Raw genomic sequence first — 20,942 nt, 5'->3', positions numbered from 1 at the left:
GATCACACCATCGTGATTATCTGGGTTGTGAAGATCATTTTTGTACAGTTCTTCTGTGTATTCTTGCCATCTCTTCCTACTATCTTGTTTCTGTTAGGTCCATACCATTTCTGTCCTTTATTGAGCCCATCTTTGCATGAAATGTTCCCTTGGTATCTCTAATTTTCTTGAAGAGATCTCTAGTCTTTCCCATTCTGTTGTTTTCCTCTATTTCTTTGTATTGATAGCTGAGGAAGGCTTTCTTATCTCTCCTTGCTATTCTTTGGAACTCTGCATTCAGATGCTTTTGTCTTTCCTTTTCTCCTTTGCTTTTTGCTTCTCTTCTTTTCACAGCTGTTTGTAAGGCCTCCTCAGACAGCCATTTTGCTTTTTTGCATTTCTTTTCCATGGGGATGGTCTTGATCCCTGTCTCCTGTACAATGTCACGGACCTCCGTCCATAGTTCATCAGGCACTCTGTTTATCAGATCTAGTGTTATGTAATCCCAAATTCACACGTAGTACAATCAGGCCACGGTAGAACTTTAATGAAAGACTGACCCAGAAGGACTCCGTTTCAGCAGCCCGGGCGGCATCCAGAGCCTCACTTCCTCCAACCCCACCTCCAGGCTGTCCAGATGGAGTTCCCTGCCCCGCCCCTCCCCTCACAGCCAATGGGACACGCCGGACCACCGGGGTCCGCCGGGACCACAGGGAGCCGCCTCTCCTTTGCCCCAGACCGGGGCGGGGCGTCTACCGCTCCCTGCTCTAGGCTGCGCGCATGCGCAGTCTCACAGGGCCTGGGCGAGACGCTTAGGGCTGGGTTTTGCTCTGCTTCCTTTCCCCACGACTTCCCCGAAGCCGTACACCGCAGTGTTACTGAGGGTCCCTTTCCTAATCCCTCAGAGGACGTGCTGCTCCGGCCTTGGGTGCGCCAGTACCCGGATGTGGAGCCGCTCTCGCCCGGCGGGGACTCTGTGGCGGGGCGGAGCGCGGCGGCGTGTGCGGGGGCAGAGAGAAGGGGGCCCCTGGGCCCGGGCGCTCGCCGGACGCCGGGAGGTACCATCACCGCCCACGGGGGAGGAGGCGGCGCCGGCGCTCGGGCGTCCACCCCGGGGCGAGGGCCCGGGGGAGAAGATAGGCCGGCAGTTAAGCTTGCTCCCCGCCGCCCGCGCCGTCTCCTCCGGGCGAGCCTCCCTCGGCCCCCTCCGCTCTCCGCGCTCCCGGTCGGGGGAGAGCGTGGTTTCCTGGCGGCCGTCGCTGTAGCCCGGCCGGGGAGCCCGGAGGAAGCGGGGGAGTCCCCGCCCACGGCCCCCTCCCCTCTGCCCGCCAGCAGCCGCCTCAGCCTCCGAGCCGCTGCAGTCCGGCCTCCAGTCCGAGAGGGGGGCGCGGCGGCGGCGACGACGGCTGGGGAGCGGCTGCGGGCTCGGCGGGGACCGCGCCGCCGCCCCCGTGAATTATTCCCACGTCCCCCGGGGCTCGCTGCCGCCCCCGCCGGCGCCGAGAGTCCGGCCCGGGCCCAATTCTCTTACGGGCCCCCCGGCGGCGGCGGCGGCGGCGGCGGAGCCCGCGGCTCGGGCCCCAATGAGTAACTCCAGGAATAACCGGGTGATGGTGGAAGGGGTCGGGGCCCGCGTAGTGCGCGGCCCAGACTGGAAGTGGGGGAAGCAGGACGGCGGCGAGGGCCATGTGGGCACGGTCCGGAGCTTCGAGAGCCCCGAGGAGGTGGTGGTGGTGTGGGACAACGGCACGGCCGCCAACTACCGCTGCTCCGGGGCCTATGACCTGCGCATCCTGGACAGCGCGCCCACGGGTAAGGGCGGCCCCCGGGGCTCGGGGCCTGCGCGTGGAGCAGGGGCGACGCGGGGTGGGCCGGGGGGCGTCGTGCGGCCTGGGCGAAGCCCCGCGGTCCAACGCCTCCCTCGCCGCGCCCGGCCGGAGGGAGCGGGTAGGGAAAGAGCCAGAGGGAATTTTAGATTCCTTACCCGGTAAACACAAACTTACAGAAAAAAAGACTCCCTTCCCTTCCCTCCTCCCAGTCCCCAAGGGAAATGATGGCTGCACCAGTACAAGGATGCTTTCAAGCCTGGAAGGCACAAAGCACTGGGAAGACCACAGACCCCTCCCCTCTTCCAGGGAAGGGATCTGGAGAGGCCTGTCCAATAAGCCATTGAAATAATCAGCCGCCGAGTGATAAGTGTCTGAAGGGAGGCTTGCCTTGCCATATGGTGTTTCGTTGGCCGGTAACAGTTGCCGAGGGGCCGTTGGTACCTCGGTTTTGTTGCGATTCCCTTTCTTCCTCCTCTGACATGCAGAAAGACTTGGGAGTTCAGTAGCTGAATGCCACTTGATACCCTGTGGACAGATTTTTCATCTTAATTGTTTCGTTGTGTATCGTTATAGCAATCGAAGGAAAAACAGTCTCAATATTGAACCCTTTGTGTTAAATACTCTCTCAAGTGGAAGATAGGCATAGGGGTCATTGTCCTCGATTCACCAAATTTCAGGGAACTGTTGGTTACTGATTCTAGAGCTTGTTCTCAGAATAATTTAATCGAATTCATTTTCACGTAGATTTATCCTTGGGACCCTGTTCAGTAGGAAATAGTTTCAGATTTCATATTTGATAGTTTTCAGCATGCTTTAGCTATTTCTAAAGCTTTATGATTGAGTTTGGCAAAACCTAACAGACCCTGAAATGGGTACATAGTTATTGTTAGCAGCCAATAGAAAGGAAATTAACACAAAGGCAATTCAGTTATTGAATAGATGATGCCTAGAATTGTGTTTCTTAGCTGGTTGTTTAAATATTGCAGAAGATTTATGTGCAGGGCCAAAAGAAAAGATTTCCCAGTACAGGAAGGGACCACCAGTGTGTTCTTACAGAATACTCATTGCAAGCATATGTAAATATCAATGTATTGTAAATCTGCAACCCTTTTAAAACAGTGTTAAGAACCTACTGTATTATTCTCTTCTGTACTTCTGCTTCTTAGCTTAATAGTACCTATTATTGGTTGTTATACTATGCTATGCTAAGTCGATTCAGTCGTGTCCCACTGTTGGCAACCCCATGGACTTTATAGCCTGCCATGCTCCTGTGTCCTTGGGATTCTCCAGGCAAGAATACTGGAGCGGGTTGTCATGCCCCTCTCCAGGGGATCTTCTCCATCCAGGGATCGAACTTGCATTTCTTATGTCTTCTGCGTTGGTAGGCAGGTTCTGTACCACTCGCGGCACTGCGCCACATGGGAAGCCCCTTGGTGATTGTTCCATGTTAGTGGATATAGATCCACCTTATTATTCCATAGCCGCATAATATTCCAGTGAGTGTATGCAGTACTTTATTTAACCAGTGCTGTGTTGATGAACATTTGTATTGTTCCAGGTCTTATTTACAATGATGTTCTGAATAAGTCCTTGAACATGTACATGCATGTGTATTGAGCACTTCGGAAGTGGAATTGCCGCATTAAAGGGTACATATATGTAACATTTTGGTAGATGTTGACTACATGCCCTGCAGAGACATTTTTACCAATTTGCCCTCCTAACAACACTGTATGGGGCATATTCTTGTTTCTGGACACTCTTAATTAAAATTTTATTCTGCTGGCGCAAGCTAAAGTTTGACTACAACTCAACAATTTGAAGGCATCTTGGGATCCATAATGGTAGGTTTATGGGGAATTTTAAATATCTTTCCAGGGTAAAGGTAAAGTGTAACAAATCCTCTGCTGCAGCAGATTTGGAAGGGATATTCCTGTTCCCTGTATGTGTTAAAGTATGAAATATATCTGTCCTATAAATAGTTTCATTATCTTATGTAAAAACAGGTATTTTTCAGAGGTTTAAAAATCTTAGTTTACAAGATAATTTACACATTATTTAGTTTATTGGTATGTATCAATTCATCTTGTTCATCGGATGCTGTTAGCAAACGTTTTTAAAACCCCTGTAGAGAATTAGTGTTAAGCAAATAAAGCAAGAAGGTAAAGTTTCTTAAAGGAGAAAACATCTGCTATGTTAAAATGTAGAACAGTCCTGTTTACTGTTTGGGACAAGGTTTCTCAGTTTTGGCACTATTGCTGTTTGGAACTGATTAGATAATTCTTTCCTGGAGGGGCTGCCCTGTGCACGCGCCACTGCCCACTGGTTGTAGCCATGATAACCAAGAATGTTTCAGACAGTGCCATGTGCCCCCTAGGGAGCAGGGTTGCCCCCCAGTTGATACTCATTAGTTTAAGGATTTGTGCTTATGTGGTAAAAGTATACCAAAAAGTAATAATAAATGCCAAACTCAAGGGAGTGGATATCTTTACATTGAAGGAAGTGTAGTGTGGTAATTTTTTTGGTAAATTTTATGTTGTTAACTGGGTTGTGGGTGTGTAGGTGTTTGTTATATTTTTATGCCTTTTGTGTTCTTAAACTTCATTGTTTTTAAAATTCTTATAATATTTACCAGGACAACTGAGATTGGTTATTCAATTTTTTGTTTCTTATGTGTACTCATTATATGAACAGAAAATTTATTGAAGTCTGTTTGGGAATTAAGAAATGGGTGTGTTTTAAAATAAAATTCTGTGAAACTTTCTGAGAATTAAGGATTCTGGAGTGGTTGACTCATTTTGAATATTTCTTTTATTCCTTTATTGTGTTTTGGAGATTTTGTCTGAGGGTTGTATGTGGGGTCTGTCCCATTTTGGCACATAAGCTTTATTTCTTTCGGGTGTCATATGATAAGTTTGAATTTATGGCTAGGATAGTCAGGCTTTGAAAAGAGGAGCATTTAGTGTATGTTTGAATGATATAACTTCTGTCTTGTATCCGGATATATTTGGTTAATTTGTAGTGAGTAAGAAGATTGTGCAAATACATATGTTATTGAATTCGTTGGGAGTTAATTTTGGGAAGTGTGTAATCAAGTAGGTATAGTCGATATTTTCTCATTTAGGTACTGACTTTATAGGATTGGGGAGAAATGTATTTTTGCTCAGTGCTTTTTTTTGGTCGCTTGACCTCAGTGTTGTATTGTTACCAGAGAAAGAGTGGAGAAGATAATTTGCGTTGCCTATCAAGGTTCTTTCTACCCTCCTGAGTATGCATATTGAAAGTTAGAAGTATAGATGGTTAGGTTTACTTAAAATCAGCTTCTGGTATTGTTGGTCCAGGCTGTCTTGGGGTGGTTCTTTGTCCTTTTCTTCCACCCATAGCAAAGAGTGCTTCTTTGGTCACATGTGGACCAACTCCTTAGACGTCATTACTCAGTTGAAGGCCTAGGAGTGCTCACCCTGGATAAAAAGTGAAGTCGATTAATAACCCTCAGCATTTCCTTTCCGAACCCCCCTATTTCTCCTCTGATCTACAGGAGAAAAGAGTGTTATCCGGGGAGAGAGCCTTGGGAAAAAACAGGACTTGTGTGAACAGTGTTTGCAGAGTAGGATGCCAGACCTGGAAAAGATGAGATATTGTGAGATGGTTTTTGCTAAAGGCATCTGTAAGGAAAGCTTGATTTTCCTAAAGAGCCTATCTATTTTAAGACTTAGGTAACATACCTTTTCCTTTTTTATCTTCATCTACTAAAATGATGTTTTAAATTATGAAAGTCCATCTAGTTTTAATACTCCCTGAAGACTGCAACTTGGTTGAATGAGGACCTCAAGAAATCAGCTTGAAGTTCTCAAGAAATAGTTACCCCTCTATCAGTACTTGTCAGAGAGTAAGCACGCAGGTCACCTGGGAACCTTTAAAAATGCAGATTCTGATTTACTAAGTGTGGAATTCAGCAAGAGTAAAGGCTCCCAGATGATGGAGATGATGCTGGCCCTTGGACACACCTGGTCTTAGTTGTGGCATGTGCTCAGTTGCTCAGTCGAATCTGACTCTTTGAGACCCCGTGAACTGTACCCGACCAGACTCCTTTGTCTATGGGATTCTCCAAGCAAGAATACTAGAGTGGGTTGCCATGCCCTCCTCCAGGGGATCTTCCTAACCCAGGGATCAAACCCAGGTCTCCTGCATGGCAGGCAGATTCTTTACTGTCTGAGCCACCAGGGAAGCCCTAGTTGTGGCAGGCAAACTCTTTTTTTTTTTCTCCTGGCTTTTTTTTTTCTTTTTTTTTAAATTTTATTTTATTATTATTTTTTTTTAATTTTAAAATCTTTAATTCTTACATGCATTCCCAAACATGAACCCCCCTCCCACCTCCCTCCCCATAACATCTCTCTGGGTCATCCCCATGCACCAGCCCCAAGCATGCTGAATCCTGCGTCAGACATAAGACTGGCGATTCAATTCTTACATGATAGTATACATGTTAGAATGCCATTCTGCCAAATCATCCCACCCTCTCCCTCTCCCTCTGAGTCCAAAAGTCCAATATACACATCTGTGTCTTTTTTGCTGTCTTGCATACAGGGTCGTCATTGCCATCTTTCTAAATTCCATATATATGTGTTAGTATACTGTATTGGTGTTTTTCTTTCTGGCTTACTTCACTCTGTATAATCGGCTCCAGTTTCATCCATCTCATCAGAACTGATTCAAATGAGTTCTTTTTAATGGCTGAGTAATACTCCATTGTGTATATGTACCACAGCTTTCTTATCCATTCATCTGCTGATGGACATCTAGGTTGTTTCCATGTCCTGGCTATTATAAACAGTGCTTCGATGAACATTGGGGTACATGTGTCTCTTTCCATTCTGGTTTCCTTGGTGTGTATGCCCAGAAGTGGGATTGCTGGGTCATAAGGTAGTTCTATTTGCAATTTTTGAAGCAATCTCCACACTGTTCTCCATAGTGGCTGTACTAGTTTGCATTCCCACCAACAGTGTAGGAGGGTTCCCTTTTCTCCACACCCTCTCCAGCATTTATTGCTTGCAGATTTTTGGATCGCAGACATTCTGACTGGTGTGAAGTGGTACCTCATTGTGGTTTTGATTTGCATTTCTCTAATAATGAGTGATGTTGAGCATCTTTTCATGTGTTTGTTAGCCATCCGTATGTCTTCTTTGGAGAAATGTCTGTTTAGTTCTTTGGCCCATTTTTTGATTGGGTCGTTTATTTTTCTGGAATTGAGCTGCATAAGTTGCTTGTATATTTTTGAGACTAGTTGTTTGTCAGTTGCTTCATGTGCTATTATTTTCTCCCATTCAGAAGGCTGTCTTTTCACCTTGGTTATAGATTCCTTTGTTGTGCAGAAGCTTTTAATTTTAATTAGATCCCATTTGTTTATTTTTGCTTTTATTTCCAGAATTCTGGGAGGTGGGTCATAGAGGATCCTGCTGTAATTTATGTCTGAGAGTGTTTTGCCTATGTTCTCCTCTAGGAGTCTTATAGTTTCTGGTCTTGAGTTTATTTTTGTGTGCGGTGTTAGAAAGTGATCTAGTTTCATTCTTTTACAAGTGGTTGACCAGTTTTCCCAGCACCACTTGTTAAAGAGATTGTCTTTACTCCATTGTATATTCTTGCCTCCTTTGTCAAAGATAAGGTGTCCATATGTGTGTGGATTTATCTCTGGGCTTTCTATTTTGTTCCATTGATCTATATTTCTGTCTTTGTGCCAGGACCATACAGTCTTGATGACTGTGGCTTTGTAGTAGAGCCTGAAGTCAGGCAAGTTGATTCCTCCAGTTCCATTCTTATTTCTCAAGATTGCTTTGGCAATTCGAGGTTTTTTGTATTTCCATACAAATCTTGAAATTATTTGTTCTAGTTCTGTGAAAAATATGGCTGGTATCTTGATAGGGATTGCATTGAATTTGTAAATTGCATTGGGTAGTATACTCATTTTCACTATATTGATTCTTCCGATCCATGAACATGGTATATTTCTCCATCTGTTAGTGTCCTCTTTGATTTCTTTCACCAGTGTTTTATAGTTTTCTATATATAGGTCTTTAGTTTCTTTAGGTAGATATATTCCTAAGTATTTTATTCTTTTCATTGCAATGGTGAATGGAATTGTTTCCTTAATTTCTTTTTCTACTTTCTCATTATTCGTGTATAGGAATGCAAGGGATTTCTGTGTGTTGATTTTATATCCTGCAACTTTACTATATTCATTGATTAGCTCTAGTAATTTTCTGGTGGAGTCTTTAGGGTTTTCCATGTAGAGGATCATGTCATCTGCAAACAGTGAAAGTTTTACTTCTTCTTTTCCAATTTGGATTCCTTTTATTTCTTTTTCTGCTCTGATTGCTGTGGCCAAAACTTCCAGAACTATGTTGAATAGTAGCGGTGAAAGTGGACACCCTTGTCTTGTTCCTGACTTTAGGGGAAATGCTTTCAATTTTTCACCATTGAGGATAATGTTTGCTGTGGGTTTGTCATATATATAGCTTTTATTATGTTGAGGTATGTTCCTTCTATTCCTGCTTTCTGGAGAGTTTTTATCATCAATGGATGTTGAATTTTGTCAAAGGCCTTCTCTGCATCTATTGAGATAATCATATGGTTTTTATTTTTCAATTTGTTAATGTGGTGAATTACATTGATTGATTTGCGGATATTGAAGAATCCTTGCATCCCTGGGATAAAGCCCACTTGGTCATGGTGTATGATCTTTTTAATGTGTTGTTGGATTCTGATTGCTAGAACTTTGTTGAGGATTTTTGCATCTATGTTCATCAGTGATATTGGCCTGTATTCTCTTTTTGTGACATCTTTGTCAGGTTTTAGTATTAGGGTGATGGTGGCCTCATAGAATGAGTTTGGAAGTTTACCTTCCTCTGCAATTTTCTGGAAGAGTTTGAGTAGGATAGGTGTTAGCTCTTCTCGAAATTTTTGGTAGAATTCAGCTGTGAAGCCGTCTGGACCTGGGCTTTTGTTGGCTGGAAGATTTCTGATTACAGTTTCAATTTCCGTGCTTGTGATGGGTCTGTTAAGATTTTCTCTTTCTTCCTGGTTCAGTTTTGGAAAATTGTACTTTTCTAAGAATTTGTCCATTTCTTCCACGTTGTCCATTTTATTGGCATACAACTGCTGATAGTAGTCTCTTATGATCCTTTGTATTTCTGTGTTGTCTGTTGTGATCTCTCCATTTTCATTTCTAATTTTATTGATTTGATTTTTCTCTCTTTGCTTCTTGATGAGTCTGGCTAATGGTTTGTCAATTTTATTTATCCTTTCAAAGAACCAGCTTTTGGCTTTGTTGATTTTTGCTATGGTCTCTTTTGTTTCTTTTGCATTTATTTCTGCCCTAATTTTTAAGATTTCTTTCCTTCTGCTAACTCTGGGGTTCTCCAGTTCTTCCTTTTCTAGTTGCTTTAGTTGTAGAGTTAGGTTATTTATTTGACTTTTTTCTTGTTTCTTGAGGTATGCCTGTATTGCTATGAACTTCCCTCTTAGCACTGCTTTTATAGTGTCCCGCAGGTTTTGGGTTGTTGTGTTTTCATTTTCATTTGTTTCTATGCATATTTTGATTTCTTCTGTGATTTGTTGGTTATTCAGAAGTGTGTTGTTCAGCCTCCATATGTTGGAATTTTTAATAGTTTTTCTCCTGTAATTGAGATCTAATCTTAATGCATTATGGTCAGAAAAGATGCTTGGAATGATTTTGATTTTTTTGAATTTATCAAGTTTAGATTTATGGCCCAGGATGTGATCTATCCTGGAGAAGGTTCCATGAGCACTTGAAAAAAAGGTGAAATTCATTGTTTTGGGGTGAAATGTCCTATAGATATCAATTAGGTCTAACTGATCTAATGTATCATTTAAAGTTTGCGTTTCTTTGTTAATTTTCTGTTTAGTTGCTCTGTCCATAGGTGTGAGTGGGGTATTAAAGTCTCCCACTATTATTGTGTTATTGTTGATTTCCCCTTTCATACTTGTTAGCATTTGTCTTACATATTGCAGTGCTCCTATACTGGGTGCATATATATTTATAATTGTTATATCTTCTTCTTGTATTGATCCTTTGATCATTATGTAGTGGCCTTCTTTGTCTCTTTTCGCAGCCTTTGTTTTAAAGTCCATTTTATTGGATATGAGTATTGCCACTCCTGCTTTCTTTTGGTCTCTATTTGCATGGTATATCTTTTTCCAGCCCTTCACTTTCAGTCTGTATGTGTCCCTTGTTTTGAGGTGGGTCTCTTGTAAGCAGCATATAGAGGGGTCTTGTTTTTGTATCCTTTCGGCCAGTTTTTGCCTTTTGGTTGGGGCGTTCAACCCATTTACGTTTAAGGTAATTATTGATAAGTATGATCCCGTTACCATTTACTTTATTGTTTTGGGTTCGGGTTTATACACCCTTTTTGTGTTTCCTGTCTAGAGGATATCCTTTAGAATTTGTTGGAGAGCTGATTTGGTGGTGCTGAATTCTCTCAGCTTTTGCTTGTCTGTAAAGCTTTTTATTTCTCCTTTGTATTTGAATGAGATCCTTGCTGGGTACAGTAATCTGGGCTGTAGGTTATTGTCTTTCATCACTTTAAGGATGTCTTGCCATTCCCTCCTGGCCTGAAGAGTTTCTATTGAAAGATCAGCTGTTATTCTTATGGGAATCCCCTTGTGTGTTATTTGTTGTTTTTCCCTTGCTGCTTTTAATATTTGTTCTTTGTGTTTGATATTTGTTAATTTGATTAATATGTGTCTTGGGGTGTTTCACCTTGGGTTTATCCTATTTGGAACTCTCTGGGTTTCTTGGACTTGGGTGATTATTTCCTTCCCCATTTTAGGGAAGTTTTCAACTGTTATCTCCTCAAGGATTTTCTCATGATCTTTCTTTCTGTCTTCTTCTTCTGGGACTCCTATAATTCGAATGTTGGAGCATTTCATATTGTCCTGGAGGTCTCTGAGATTGTCCTCATTTCTTTTAACTTGTTTTTCTTGTTTCCTCTCTGATTCATTTATTTCTACCATTCTATCTTCTATTTCACTAATCCTATCTTCTGCCTCCGTTATCCTACTATTTGTTGCCTTCAGAGTGTTTCTGATCTCATTTATTGCGTTATTCATTATATTTTGACTCTTTTTTATTTCTTCTAGGTCCTTGTTAAACCTTTGTTGCATCTTCTCAATCCTTGTCTCTAGGCTATTTATCTGTGATTCCATTTTGATTTCAAGATTTTGGATCATTTTCACTATCAATATTCGGAATTCCTTCTCAGGTAGATTCCCTACTTCTTCCTCTTTTGTTTGGTTTGGTGGGCAACTCTCCTGTTCCTTTACCTGCTGAGTATTCCTCTGTCTCTTCATCTTGGTTATATTGCTGCGTTTGGGTGGTCTTTTTATATTCTGGTAATTTGTGGAGTTCTCTTTATTATGGAGCTTCCTCACTGTGGGTGGGGTTCTATCAGTGGCTTGTCAAGGTTTCCTGGTTAGGGAGGCTTGTGTTGGAGTTCTGGTGGGTGGAGCTGGGTTTCTTCTCTCTGGAGTGCAGTGGAGTGACCAGTAATGGGTTATGAGACATCAAAGGTTTTGGAATAATTTTGAGCTGCCTGTATATTAAAGCTCAGGGGAGTGTTCCTGTGTTGCTGGAGAATTTGCGTGGTATGTCTTGTTTTGGAACTTGTTGGCCCTTGGGTGGAGCTTGGTTTTGGTGTAGGTATGAAGGCATTTGATGAGCTCCTATTGCTTAATGTTCCCTGAATTCAAGAGTTCTTTAATGTTTTCAGGCTTTGGATTTAAGCCTCCTGCTTCTGGTTTTCAGTTTTATTTTTACAGTAGCCTCTAGACTTCTCCATCTATACAGCACCAATGATGAAACATCTAGGTTAAAGATGAAAAGTCTCCACATTGAGGGACACTCAGAGAGGTTCACTGAGTTACAAGGAGAAGAGAAGATGGAGGGGGTAGTTAGAGGTAACTGGAATGAGATGCGGTGAGATCAAAAGAGGAGAGAGCAAGCTAGCCAGTAGTCACTTCCTTATGTGCGCTCTATAGTCTGGACCGCTCAGAGGTATTTATGGAGTTATACGGGGAAGGGGAGAGGGAGGAAGTAGACAGAGGTGGCCAGGAGGATAAGAGAGAGGAATGAGAAGGAGAGAGACAAATCCTGCCAGTAACCAGTTCCTTAGGTGTTCTCCACCGTCTGGAACCCACAAAGATTCACAGAGTTAGATAGAGAAGAGATGGGGGAGAAAAGAGACAGAGGCCACCTGGTGGAGAAAAAGGAGAGTCCAAAGGAGGAGAGAGTGGTCAAGCCAGAAATCTCGCTCTCAGGTAAACTTGGGTAGTGAAGTTTGGGTTTTTAAATGTACAAAATTGACACCAAAAACCTAAGAGCAAAGATTAAAAATCTAGAGTAGAGGTTGGATTTTCAAAAATACAATATTAAAGAAAAGAGGCAGAAGGAAAAAGGAAGAAAGAAAAAAAAAGAGAAAAAAAACCAACAACAAGAATTATTAAAAAAAAAAACAAACCGCCAACAACCATCCAAAGACTATATATGGTGTTTGCCTTAAAAAAAAAAAAGGCCTTTTTTTAAAAAAAAATAGTAATAGTAGGTTATAGAAATAAAAATTAGAGGAGAAATAGAAGGCTTAACAATTAAAAAAAGTTAGAAAAAAAAGTTAGAAAAAAAAGAAAAGGGAATGATTTTAAAAATAGTAAAAATATTTCTGGTCCTTCTCTGATGTTGTGGGCTGTGTGGGATCACTTCCAAGGTGGTTCCCTCTGTTTAACTTCTTCTGTTTGCTGGTTTTTTAGGCTCACTAGTTCAGTCGCGCTGTGGGGAGGGGGGATGCTGCAAACAAATAGCACTGTCATGTGCACACAGTGTCTCAGCCCCGCTTGACCTGTCCCTTCTCGCGGCGCACAAACCGCTCCGGCTCTACCATGCTCAGCCAGGAACCGTCTGGGGCTGGCCCTAGGCTGCGTGCACTTCCCCGGTCCAAGCCGCTCAGGTTCGGCGCTCAGGCAGCCCTCAGAGGCACACATTCGGCTGGGACTGCGCTTTGTGCCCTTCCCCTGTCTGAGTAGCTCAGGAGTTTGGCGAGCGCGATCGCCGCGGCTTGTCACCTTTTCTGCCGCTGCTGCTCAGCTTTCTGGGTGGACCGCTGGCGCCCCCCGTGAGGCAGATGGTGACTGTCCAGCACCCCCAGAAGTCTTAGCAAAGAAGCCTGCTTGCAGTTAGGTAAGTAAAGTCTCTCCGGGTCTGCAATTGCCCCTTTCCAGTCCTTACGGCTCTGGCTGCCTGTCCCCGGCGGGGGATGGTCTGCAGCCGGCTTTTTCCGTTCAGTCCTTTGTTCTATGCTCGGTCCTGGCGGTGTCTTATGTTCCAGCTTTTCGTTCGGTAGCTATCCCACAGTCTGGTTTGCTAGCCCAAGTTAGATCGTTCTGGTTGCGCGTGGGGCGTTCCTGCCCGATTCTTACAAAGCTCTGCAGCCCGCGCCTCAGGCAAACTCTTGAATTGGGCCTGTGGGGTCTGGTTCCCTGACTAGGGATTGACCCCAGGCTCCCTGCATTGGGAGCACAGAGTCTTAGCCACTGGACCACCAGGGAAGTCCCCTGTAATGCTGTCTTAATATATGGTGGTGGTTTAGTTCCTGAGTTGTATCCAACTCTTGCAACCCCACGGACTGTGTAGCTTGCCAGGCTCCTGTGTCCATGAGATTTCCCTAGGCAAGAATACTGGAGTGGGTTGCCATTTCCTTCTCCAGAATCAAACCCAGGTCTCTTGCATTATAGGCGGATTCTTTACCAACAGAGCCACCAAACTACAGGCTTATCTCTGTGGTTAGATTAGATATTTCTTTTTGGATGTGTCTCCAGGTAGCCTCCCACAGGTTCTCTCCTCCACTTTTAATTGCTAGATAGTGTGATTGCAGAGTACCCTGTGCTCCTTTCTGCTGCTACAGGGATGCTGGTTGTAATTGTCTTTTGCATGAGATTATTAGTTGGAGGGAAAGGAGTGTGTGTGGGTGTTTGTTCCTTGTATCTCCATTTTCTAGCAAAACCATAGCTCTGGATGAGTATTTTCTGAATAAATCACTCTTCTCAAAGAGCTTTGAACTCATTAGATGTGCAGTTGGATTCCTAACACAGATAAAAAGAAACTCAGGCTTAGAGAGATGAAGAAACTTGTTCAGTTCCAAAGCTGGTGAATGGCAGATTATAGGAATGAAAACTCAGTTAATTCATTGCTTTTCCCCATCATCCTCTCTTCTGTTTATAGTAGTTCAAAAATGATCACCATTTGTACTACTTTTCCTGAGGGAAAGTTGACTAGAAAATTGAGGTAAATTGTTCTAGTCTGGATATGGTTGGTTGATTATTTTAATATAACACTGTTGTTGGACATTAATGGTTTTTCTGTATGTGTATTCCACGTGTAACATGTAATCCAGCAGTATGGCACCCCTCCTTTAAGCCTCTTATATTTAAATAATCCTGTTTTTTCATTGTTTTCCCATTTTTAGAAGTGGTGAATTGGTGTGGTTTCCTGTCTGCTGACTGGACCCTGATTAATGCAATGTGTTTACCTAACTCAGTCTTATGTTTCTATTTCATTTACCAGTCAAATAAACATTTTTATTGAAATTTAGCTGGTAGTTTTCTATCTTTTCTGGTCCTGATCATTTCTTACAAATGAATTAGAAGGTGTTTCACTTTTATATTTTGAATAAATGAATTCAGAATCCACTGAATTTAAGATGAAATAAAAATGATTTTCTTTTATGGATGCAGATATTAGAGTTTATTGGTGACACACAGTGTTTCAGCATTAAAGACCACATAAGAGGGAAGTATCTTCAGATGTCACTTTTCACCTTGTTTACTCTAGTTCCCTTTGGACTGCATTGATTTTCTTATTTCTTGTCAGACATCACCTTTACCTGGAGGGACAGATTAAATGGTATAATTAAAAAATATATGTATCTTCTAGGGAGCATGCTGTTAGCAACCACTTTTCATTCTAGAAAACGTGTGCAATTTGGAAATACTCTTATTTTGTAGGAAAAAAAAGAAACTTATTTTTGATTTTGACTCTTAAGCACTTTATCCCAAGATAATCAACATGTGGTTTTATATCATTAAGATGTATTCTGCAACTCTGCCTATGTCTTAGTGTGCCAGAAGTGAGCAACATTGTTAGACCCTCAGCTGTCAAACTCCCACCCATCCTCACTACACCTTGTGTGTGTTGTATGATTTTTTTTAGTGACCCACTGAGGGTTCTAGTATCAGCTGAGTAATGTATAGTTACTAACCTAATTTCATTCTTAGGTTTTTAGAAAAAATAGTAAATGTGAAAGTTTTAATGGAAGTCCGTACCCTTTATTCAGAATGCTTGGGACTGAGTTGATAAGCTTTTGGATTTCAGAGCTGTAATATGATATTCCACAGAGTACATATCTCCCACTTCCAGGCCTAGAACAGCACCTGTCATATCAGATACACCAGTATTTCTGCAGAAAGCGTATGAATACTTATACTAAGGGAAAAACATCTGCTTCACTGAATATGCCGAAGCCTTTGACTGTGTGGATTGTGACAAACTGTGGAAAATTCTTAAGAGATGCAAATATCAGACCACCTTACCTGCCTCCTGAGAAACCTGTATGTGGTTCAAGAAACAACAGTTAGAACCGTACATGGAACAATGGATTGGTTCAAAATTGGGAAAAGGAGTACATCAAGTCTGTATATTGTCACCCTGCTTACTTAACTTATATGCAAAGTACATCATGCAGAATGCTGGGCTGGATGAATCACAAGCTGGAAATCAAGATTGCTGGGAGAAATTTCAACAACCTCAGATATGCAGATGATGTGACTCAAATGGCAGAAAGTGAAGAGGAACTTAAGAGCCTCTTGATGAGGTTGGAAGAGGATGGTGAAAAAGCTGGCTTAAAACTCAGCATTCAGGAAACTAAGATCATGGCGTCTGGTCCCATCATTACATGGCAAAGAGAAGGGGAAAAAGTGAAAACAGTGGCAGATTTTCTTTTCTTGGGCTCCAAAATCACTGTGGATGGTGACTGCAGCCATGAAATTAAAAGATGCTCCTAGGAAGGAAAGCTATGACAAACCTAGACAGCATATTGAAAAGCAAAGACATCAGTTTGCTGACAAAGGTCTATATAGTCAAAGCTACTGGTTTTTCCTGAATATTCATTGGAAGGACTGATGCTGAAGCTGAAGCTCCAATACCTTGGTCACCTGATGTGAAGAGCCGACTCATTAGAAAAGACCATGATGTTGAGAAAGATTGAAGGCAGGAGGAGAAAGGGGACGACAGAGGATGAGATGGTTGGATGGCATCACTGATTCAATGGACGTGAATTTGAGCAAGCTCCGGAATATGGTGAAGGACAGGGAAGCCTGGCATGCTGGAGTCCATGGGGTCGTAAAGAGTTGGACACAACTGAGTGAGTGACTGACAAAACAACAATGTAGTCTTTTGTTCATTCAGATCAGGGTTTACCACTCAGTTTGCTGCTCATTTACAAAAAACTTGAGAGTTTTGGGATTTTGGAATAGATAAGAGATTGTGAGTGTATCTCTTCGATTTCAAAGCACATTCTTCTGTATTTCCTGGGTCATGTACCTCACTTTGCAAACTGTTGTATTGAGTCACCAGACAAGAGTTTATGCATGTGAAGTATCTGTGGGAAAATGGCTCTTTTAGAATGTTCCTCATTCTCCTAAGCCCATTTCTTTGCTCATATACTTTCAGATGTCCCCAAGGCCAGTTTAGCTTGCCCCCTACCCCCTTTTAAACTGGGATGTTTGCATTACAATATACCACCTCCTCAGAGCGAACTGGGAACACAGAAATAATTTGATCTTTTCCCCATAGATTAGCTCTGTGTAAATAGGTTCTTATGAAATAGTCTGGTATCTAAGTTATCTTTACAAGTTCATTTCTGAGGGAAAATGATCCTGAATTCTAAACAACTGGCTTTTAACTGAACTTGTAGAACACAACTAAGATAAAGTGGTGTTTAAACTAATGGAGGAGATAATGGAATGTAGCAGGTAGTCCAGACACTCACTTCTGGCTTGGAGTGACTTTGGGAGCATATTTACTTCAGTAGATGCTTGCTGTGGTTAGGGTTAGTTTATATTCTCTTTGCATACTCATGATAAGAGTATACGGCTTTCTCCCAGGGGTGGGTTTATCGTCTTGATAATTTTGTTCCTAAAAAAGCAAGAAATGGGGTGGAAATTTCTGATATTAAAAAAATCATTATTTGGACTTTGGGAGTTTTGTAGGGCTAGTAGTGATAATAAATCATGAAAGCTTGGGATTGTGATGTTTTACATTATGGTGCTTTGCTTACTTCCCTTTCCCAGCCTCTCTTCGTGGAGTAGTGGACAATGCACTGGGTTAGTAGGAAAGTTAAAGTGTTTGTTCATTCTCTGTTTCCTCATGTGGACTTGTTAACTAGAGGAACAGACATTTACCGGACTCGTATCATGTATCAGAAACTATGCCAAGCTTTTTACATACTTTATCTCATTTAGTCCTGATAAAAGTGTTATTTGATTGCCTTCATTTTACTGATGAGAAAACAAGCTATGGGAAATGAACAAGGGTGCCCAAGATTTCATAAGTAATTGGTTGATGGTTGAGGTTCATATCCAGGCTTGTCAGTTCCCCCCACCCCCCATACTTTATAACATTAATCTCTTTAAACTTTAATTCTTCACCTGTCAAATGAAGTTGGAGTAGGTCAAGATACATAGATGTTTTGCTTCTAAAATGAAATAATGAAGTTTTATCTGTTAGGAGGGAAAAAAGTGGATAAAGTTCTCATTTTTGTTTGATTTCATTTTCTACTCTTGTGTAACAAGTGCTAAAAATAGCAAATATATTACTGAAAATGCTAGTTATGTGCCTAGTTTGACACCTTGTTTCTTTGGCTTGAATTGTGTGAGGCATGATAGTTATGCAAGCTTTTAATAAAGTAGAGTAGAAAAAATAGATGAGAGAATAACTTGGCCAACAGAAAAGATGAGAGAATCATAGACTTTAAGTGAGATGCTTTCAAAGACATCTCCTTAACTCAAGAGTTGGTTGGAAGTTGATCGTGTTTCACTTTATTGCACTATTGAAATTAACTAAGAAATAGATAATTTTTTCATTTTTCCAGGGAGCACTAGTGATACAGAACCTGCCTGCCAATGCAGGAGACCTCAGTGACAAGAGTTCAGTTCCTGGACAAGGAAAATCCCCTGGAGAAGGGCTTGGCAACCCACTCCAGTGTTCTTGCCTGGAGAATCCCAGGGACGGGGGAGCCTGGTGGGCTGCCGTCTATGGGGTCGCACAGAGTCGGACACGACTGAAGCGACTTAGCAGCAGCAGCAGCAGAGTCAAGAGCATAAGAGGCCAGGCTTTGTAATCAGATTCACATGGTTTGAATTTGAGCCCACATATCCTCAATTTCTTCATCTATAAATGAGAATAATAATGCCTACCTTTTAATATTGTTAGGAAGATTATGTGATACATGTGAAGCACCTAGCTTGGTGTACTGATTTAAGTAGTAGTTAGTATTAATAATAATCTTATTTTCACTAATTTACTGTTTCTCAAGAGTAAGGAATGTGGAGTATACCAAGCAGCTGGCAGGTCACAAAGGCCTCACCCTCATTAGGAATTTTAATTACACTTCAGTCAGTTTCTAAACAATAAGTACTTTGATGGTTCAGGGAGGATAAGATGCATATTCTAGTTGGTTAACCCTGTTTAATCTCTGTAAACTTTTTGTCACATTGATTTGGGGTTAAAATTGAGTGAATCCATAAATCAGAAATAGGAATTTCTGGTTAGTTGAATGACCTCAGCAAATAGTTACGCCGCAATAAGTAATTGCGTTTAAACACTGGTTGATGACTTGTAAATTACTTTTTACTGTTGGGTGAAATCTTTTAATTAGGGCGAAAAGGTAGAGGGTTAACTAGGCACTGTACTAGTCTACTAGGAATGCTTATCTTTTATTTTAAAAGTTTATTACATATATTTAAGATATCCATGTACATGAGTGATTAATAAATACCTGTGCACCTATCTACAAATAAAGCATTTCTGATGTTTGAAACACTGTACTTCTTCCCAATTTCATTCCCTTCCTCTCCTAAAGTAACCACTATGTAGAAATTCTGCTACCACTATGTAGAAATTAGAAGTTCCTATGGATATCTTTACATTTATGCTATGTTGTATCTATCTGTAAATAATCAACAGTTTTGTATTCTTGTATAATTTTAAAATGGAGCATTATGGTTGAAGAGTTCATCCATGGCGAATTGTGTGGCTCTTAAAAATTCATTTTAGATACTCCATTATTTATCTAATATATGTCTGCACTCTCTTATTAATGAACATTTATATTATTTACTTTTGCTTCACATAATGAACTGCTTATAGTGGGAAACTTCTCTCTTTCAATCATCTTTTCTCTCTAGAAATTTAGCAGTTTACTTAGATAAATCAATGCTTTGTGGATTTGAATTGTTTTCCTTGCCTCTTTTAAGAACTTGTGGTTATTGATTTCAATTAGCATGTTTTACCGTTCTCATAAAATTAGCCAACAGAAAGACTTAAGCTATGTAAATTCTCTAAGTTACTGAATTTAGGCGAGATGTCATTAAATGTAGAGCAGATGGTCATTTAAGTATTAGAATGAGTCAAAAGCTATCATCAGGTGGTTCATTTAACAGTGGCAGATGTCTTCATAAAGCTTAGCAAAGGGAAAGAGCATTACTCTCTAGGGTGATATGGTATTCTATAAGAAGAAAAAGCACTAATGGGTTTAGTTAAGGAATTAAATTTCAAGAAAGGGAAATTTTAAGGAATAACTCTTGCCAGGTTTTGAATGGAAGAGAACAGTTTTAGGTGAGAATGAATTGGGTGCATGAAGTAAGGGCAAACAAAAAAACTACCAAAGTAAGAGGTTAATAAAATGTTGGCCTTGTGCATTTAAGGCTCTTTCTCCTTTTTAATGTTTTCTTTAAATATCAACTTTTGTTTTAAAGTCAATTCATTGCATTGTCATTAAAAATTCTCGCCTGCTCATTTTGGTGTTGGAGCAGCTGCTTTGTTGACTTTCTCCAGCTCTCAGCATTGGTCTGTTTCACAGCTGTTCAGTAACATTGTTGGCATTTGAACTGTGGGAACCAAGAAAGGATTTGGACATGCTTTTGTGTGCATTAATGGTTTTCTTGACGTATTCTTAAAACCATGAATTGTAGGAGGGTTTTTTGGTTTTAACCAGTTATCATTGTGTGTTTAAATGGTTCCATTTAAAGAAAGCGTGTACTCAGATTATGAGCTGATGAATGTTATCATTGTACTGTGTGGAAAATGCACTTAGAGATGAAAAATATGTAAATAGGGGACTAGCTGAAACCTGGACTTGTCTTTTTTTGGTCAGGTGGGGATACATTTTCCCTTTGGCTCTCATCAATCCACACTCCTTTGAAGAGCTGGACCAATAGTTTAGGATGTGCCTGCTCAGTGTGTATTGGGCCAGTTTGTTTAGTATGCTTGGCTTTTGTGATGGCATAGGAGACCTATCTTAGACCTTGTTCAGAAATGTTACTATTGTGTGGACATTTACTGTTACTGCTCTTTGATATTGTGAAGTTTTGGGTCCTGGTGTTTTCCTTTGTTAAGACAGATTAAGGAGTGTACGTGTTAGGTATGCATTTTATTTTCATAAGCATGGAATAACTAGGTTAGGCTATGGGCTAAAAGAAAAAAAACTTTGAGTTGTAGTTATATATACCACATTGCTAACATAACAATTTGAAAATTAGTTACTATAAATCATTGGAATTCCTTGTATTTTTATTTTCAGCTTTTATTTTAATTGTAAGGGACATACACCAGCATTTCTGATCCTTATGCTTGATGCCCCTTCTTACCCAGCTGCTTCCTAGAATTAACATACACTGAGTGTAGAAAACTTAAAAAACCACAAAGGGGAATGAATCCCATCAAGCACATTTTGGGGGTTATCTTTCTAGTTTTTCTGTGCACATGTGTGATACATATAGTGTAATTTATTCACC

General features: G+C 41.2%; 1 protein-coding gene across 1 annotated transcript in view; it reads left to right on the top strand.

The window, feature by feature from the left end:
- The first annotated feature begins 755 nt into the window (after window positions 1–755).
- The window catches only part of MIB1 (MIB E3 ubiquitin protein ligase 1), a 104,469-nt gene continuing 84,282 nt past the window's right edge, over window positions 756–20,942 (top strand). Inside the window, exon 1 of the mRNA XM_069568901.1 lies at window positions 756–1,791. Within this exon, the coding sequence (XP_069425002.1) occupies window positions 1,563–1,791 (229 nt within the window). The 5' untranslated portion in view covers window positions 756–1,562. The remainder of the gene's footprint in view (window positions 1,792–20,942) is intronic.

Source organism: Ovis canadensis, chromosome 23, assembly GCF_042477335.2.
Source record: "Ovis canadensis isolate MfBH-ARS-UI-01 breed Bighorn chromosome 23, ARS-UI_OviCan_v2, whole genome shotgun sequence".
NCBI classification, from domain to species: Eukaryota; Metazoa; Chordata; class Mammalia; order Artiodactyla; family Bovidae; genus Ovis; species Ovis canadensis.
The sequence above is the reverse complement of the archived record's forward strand: the minus strand, read 5'-3'. Positions and strand labels throughout refer to the sequence as shown.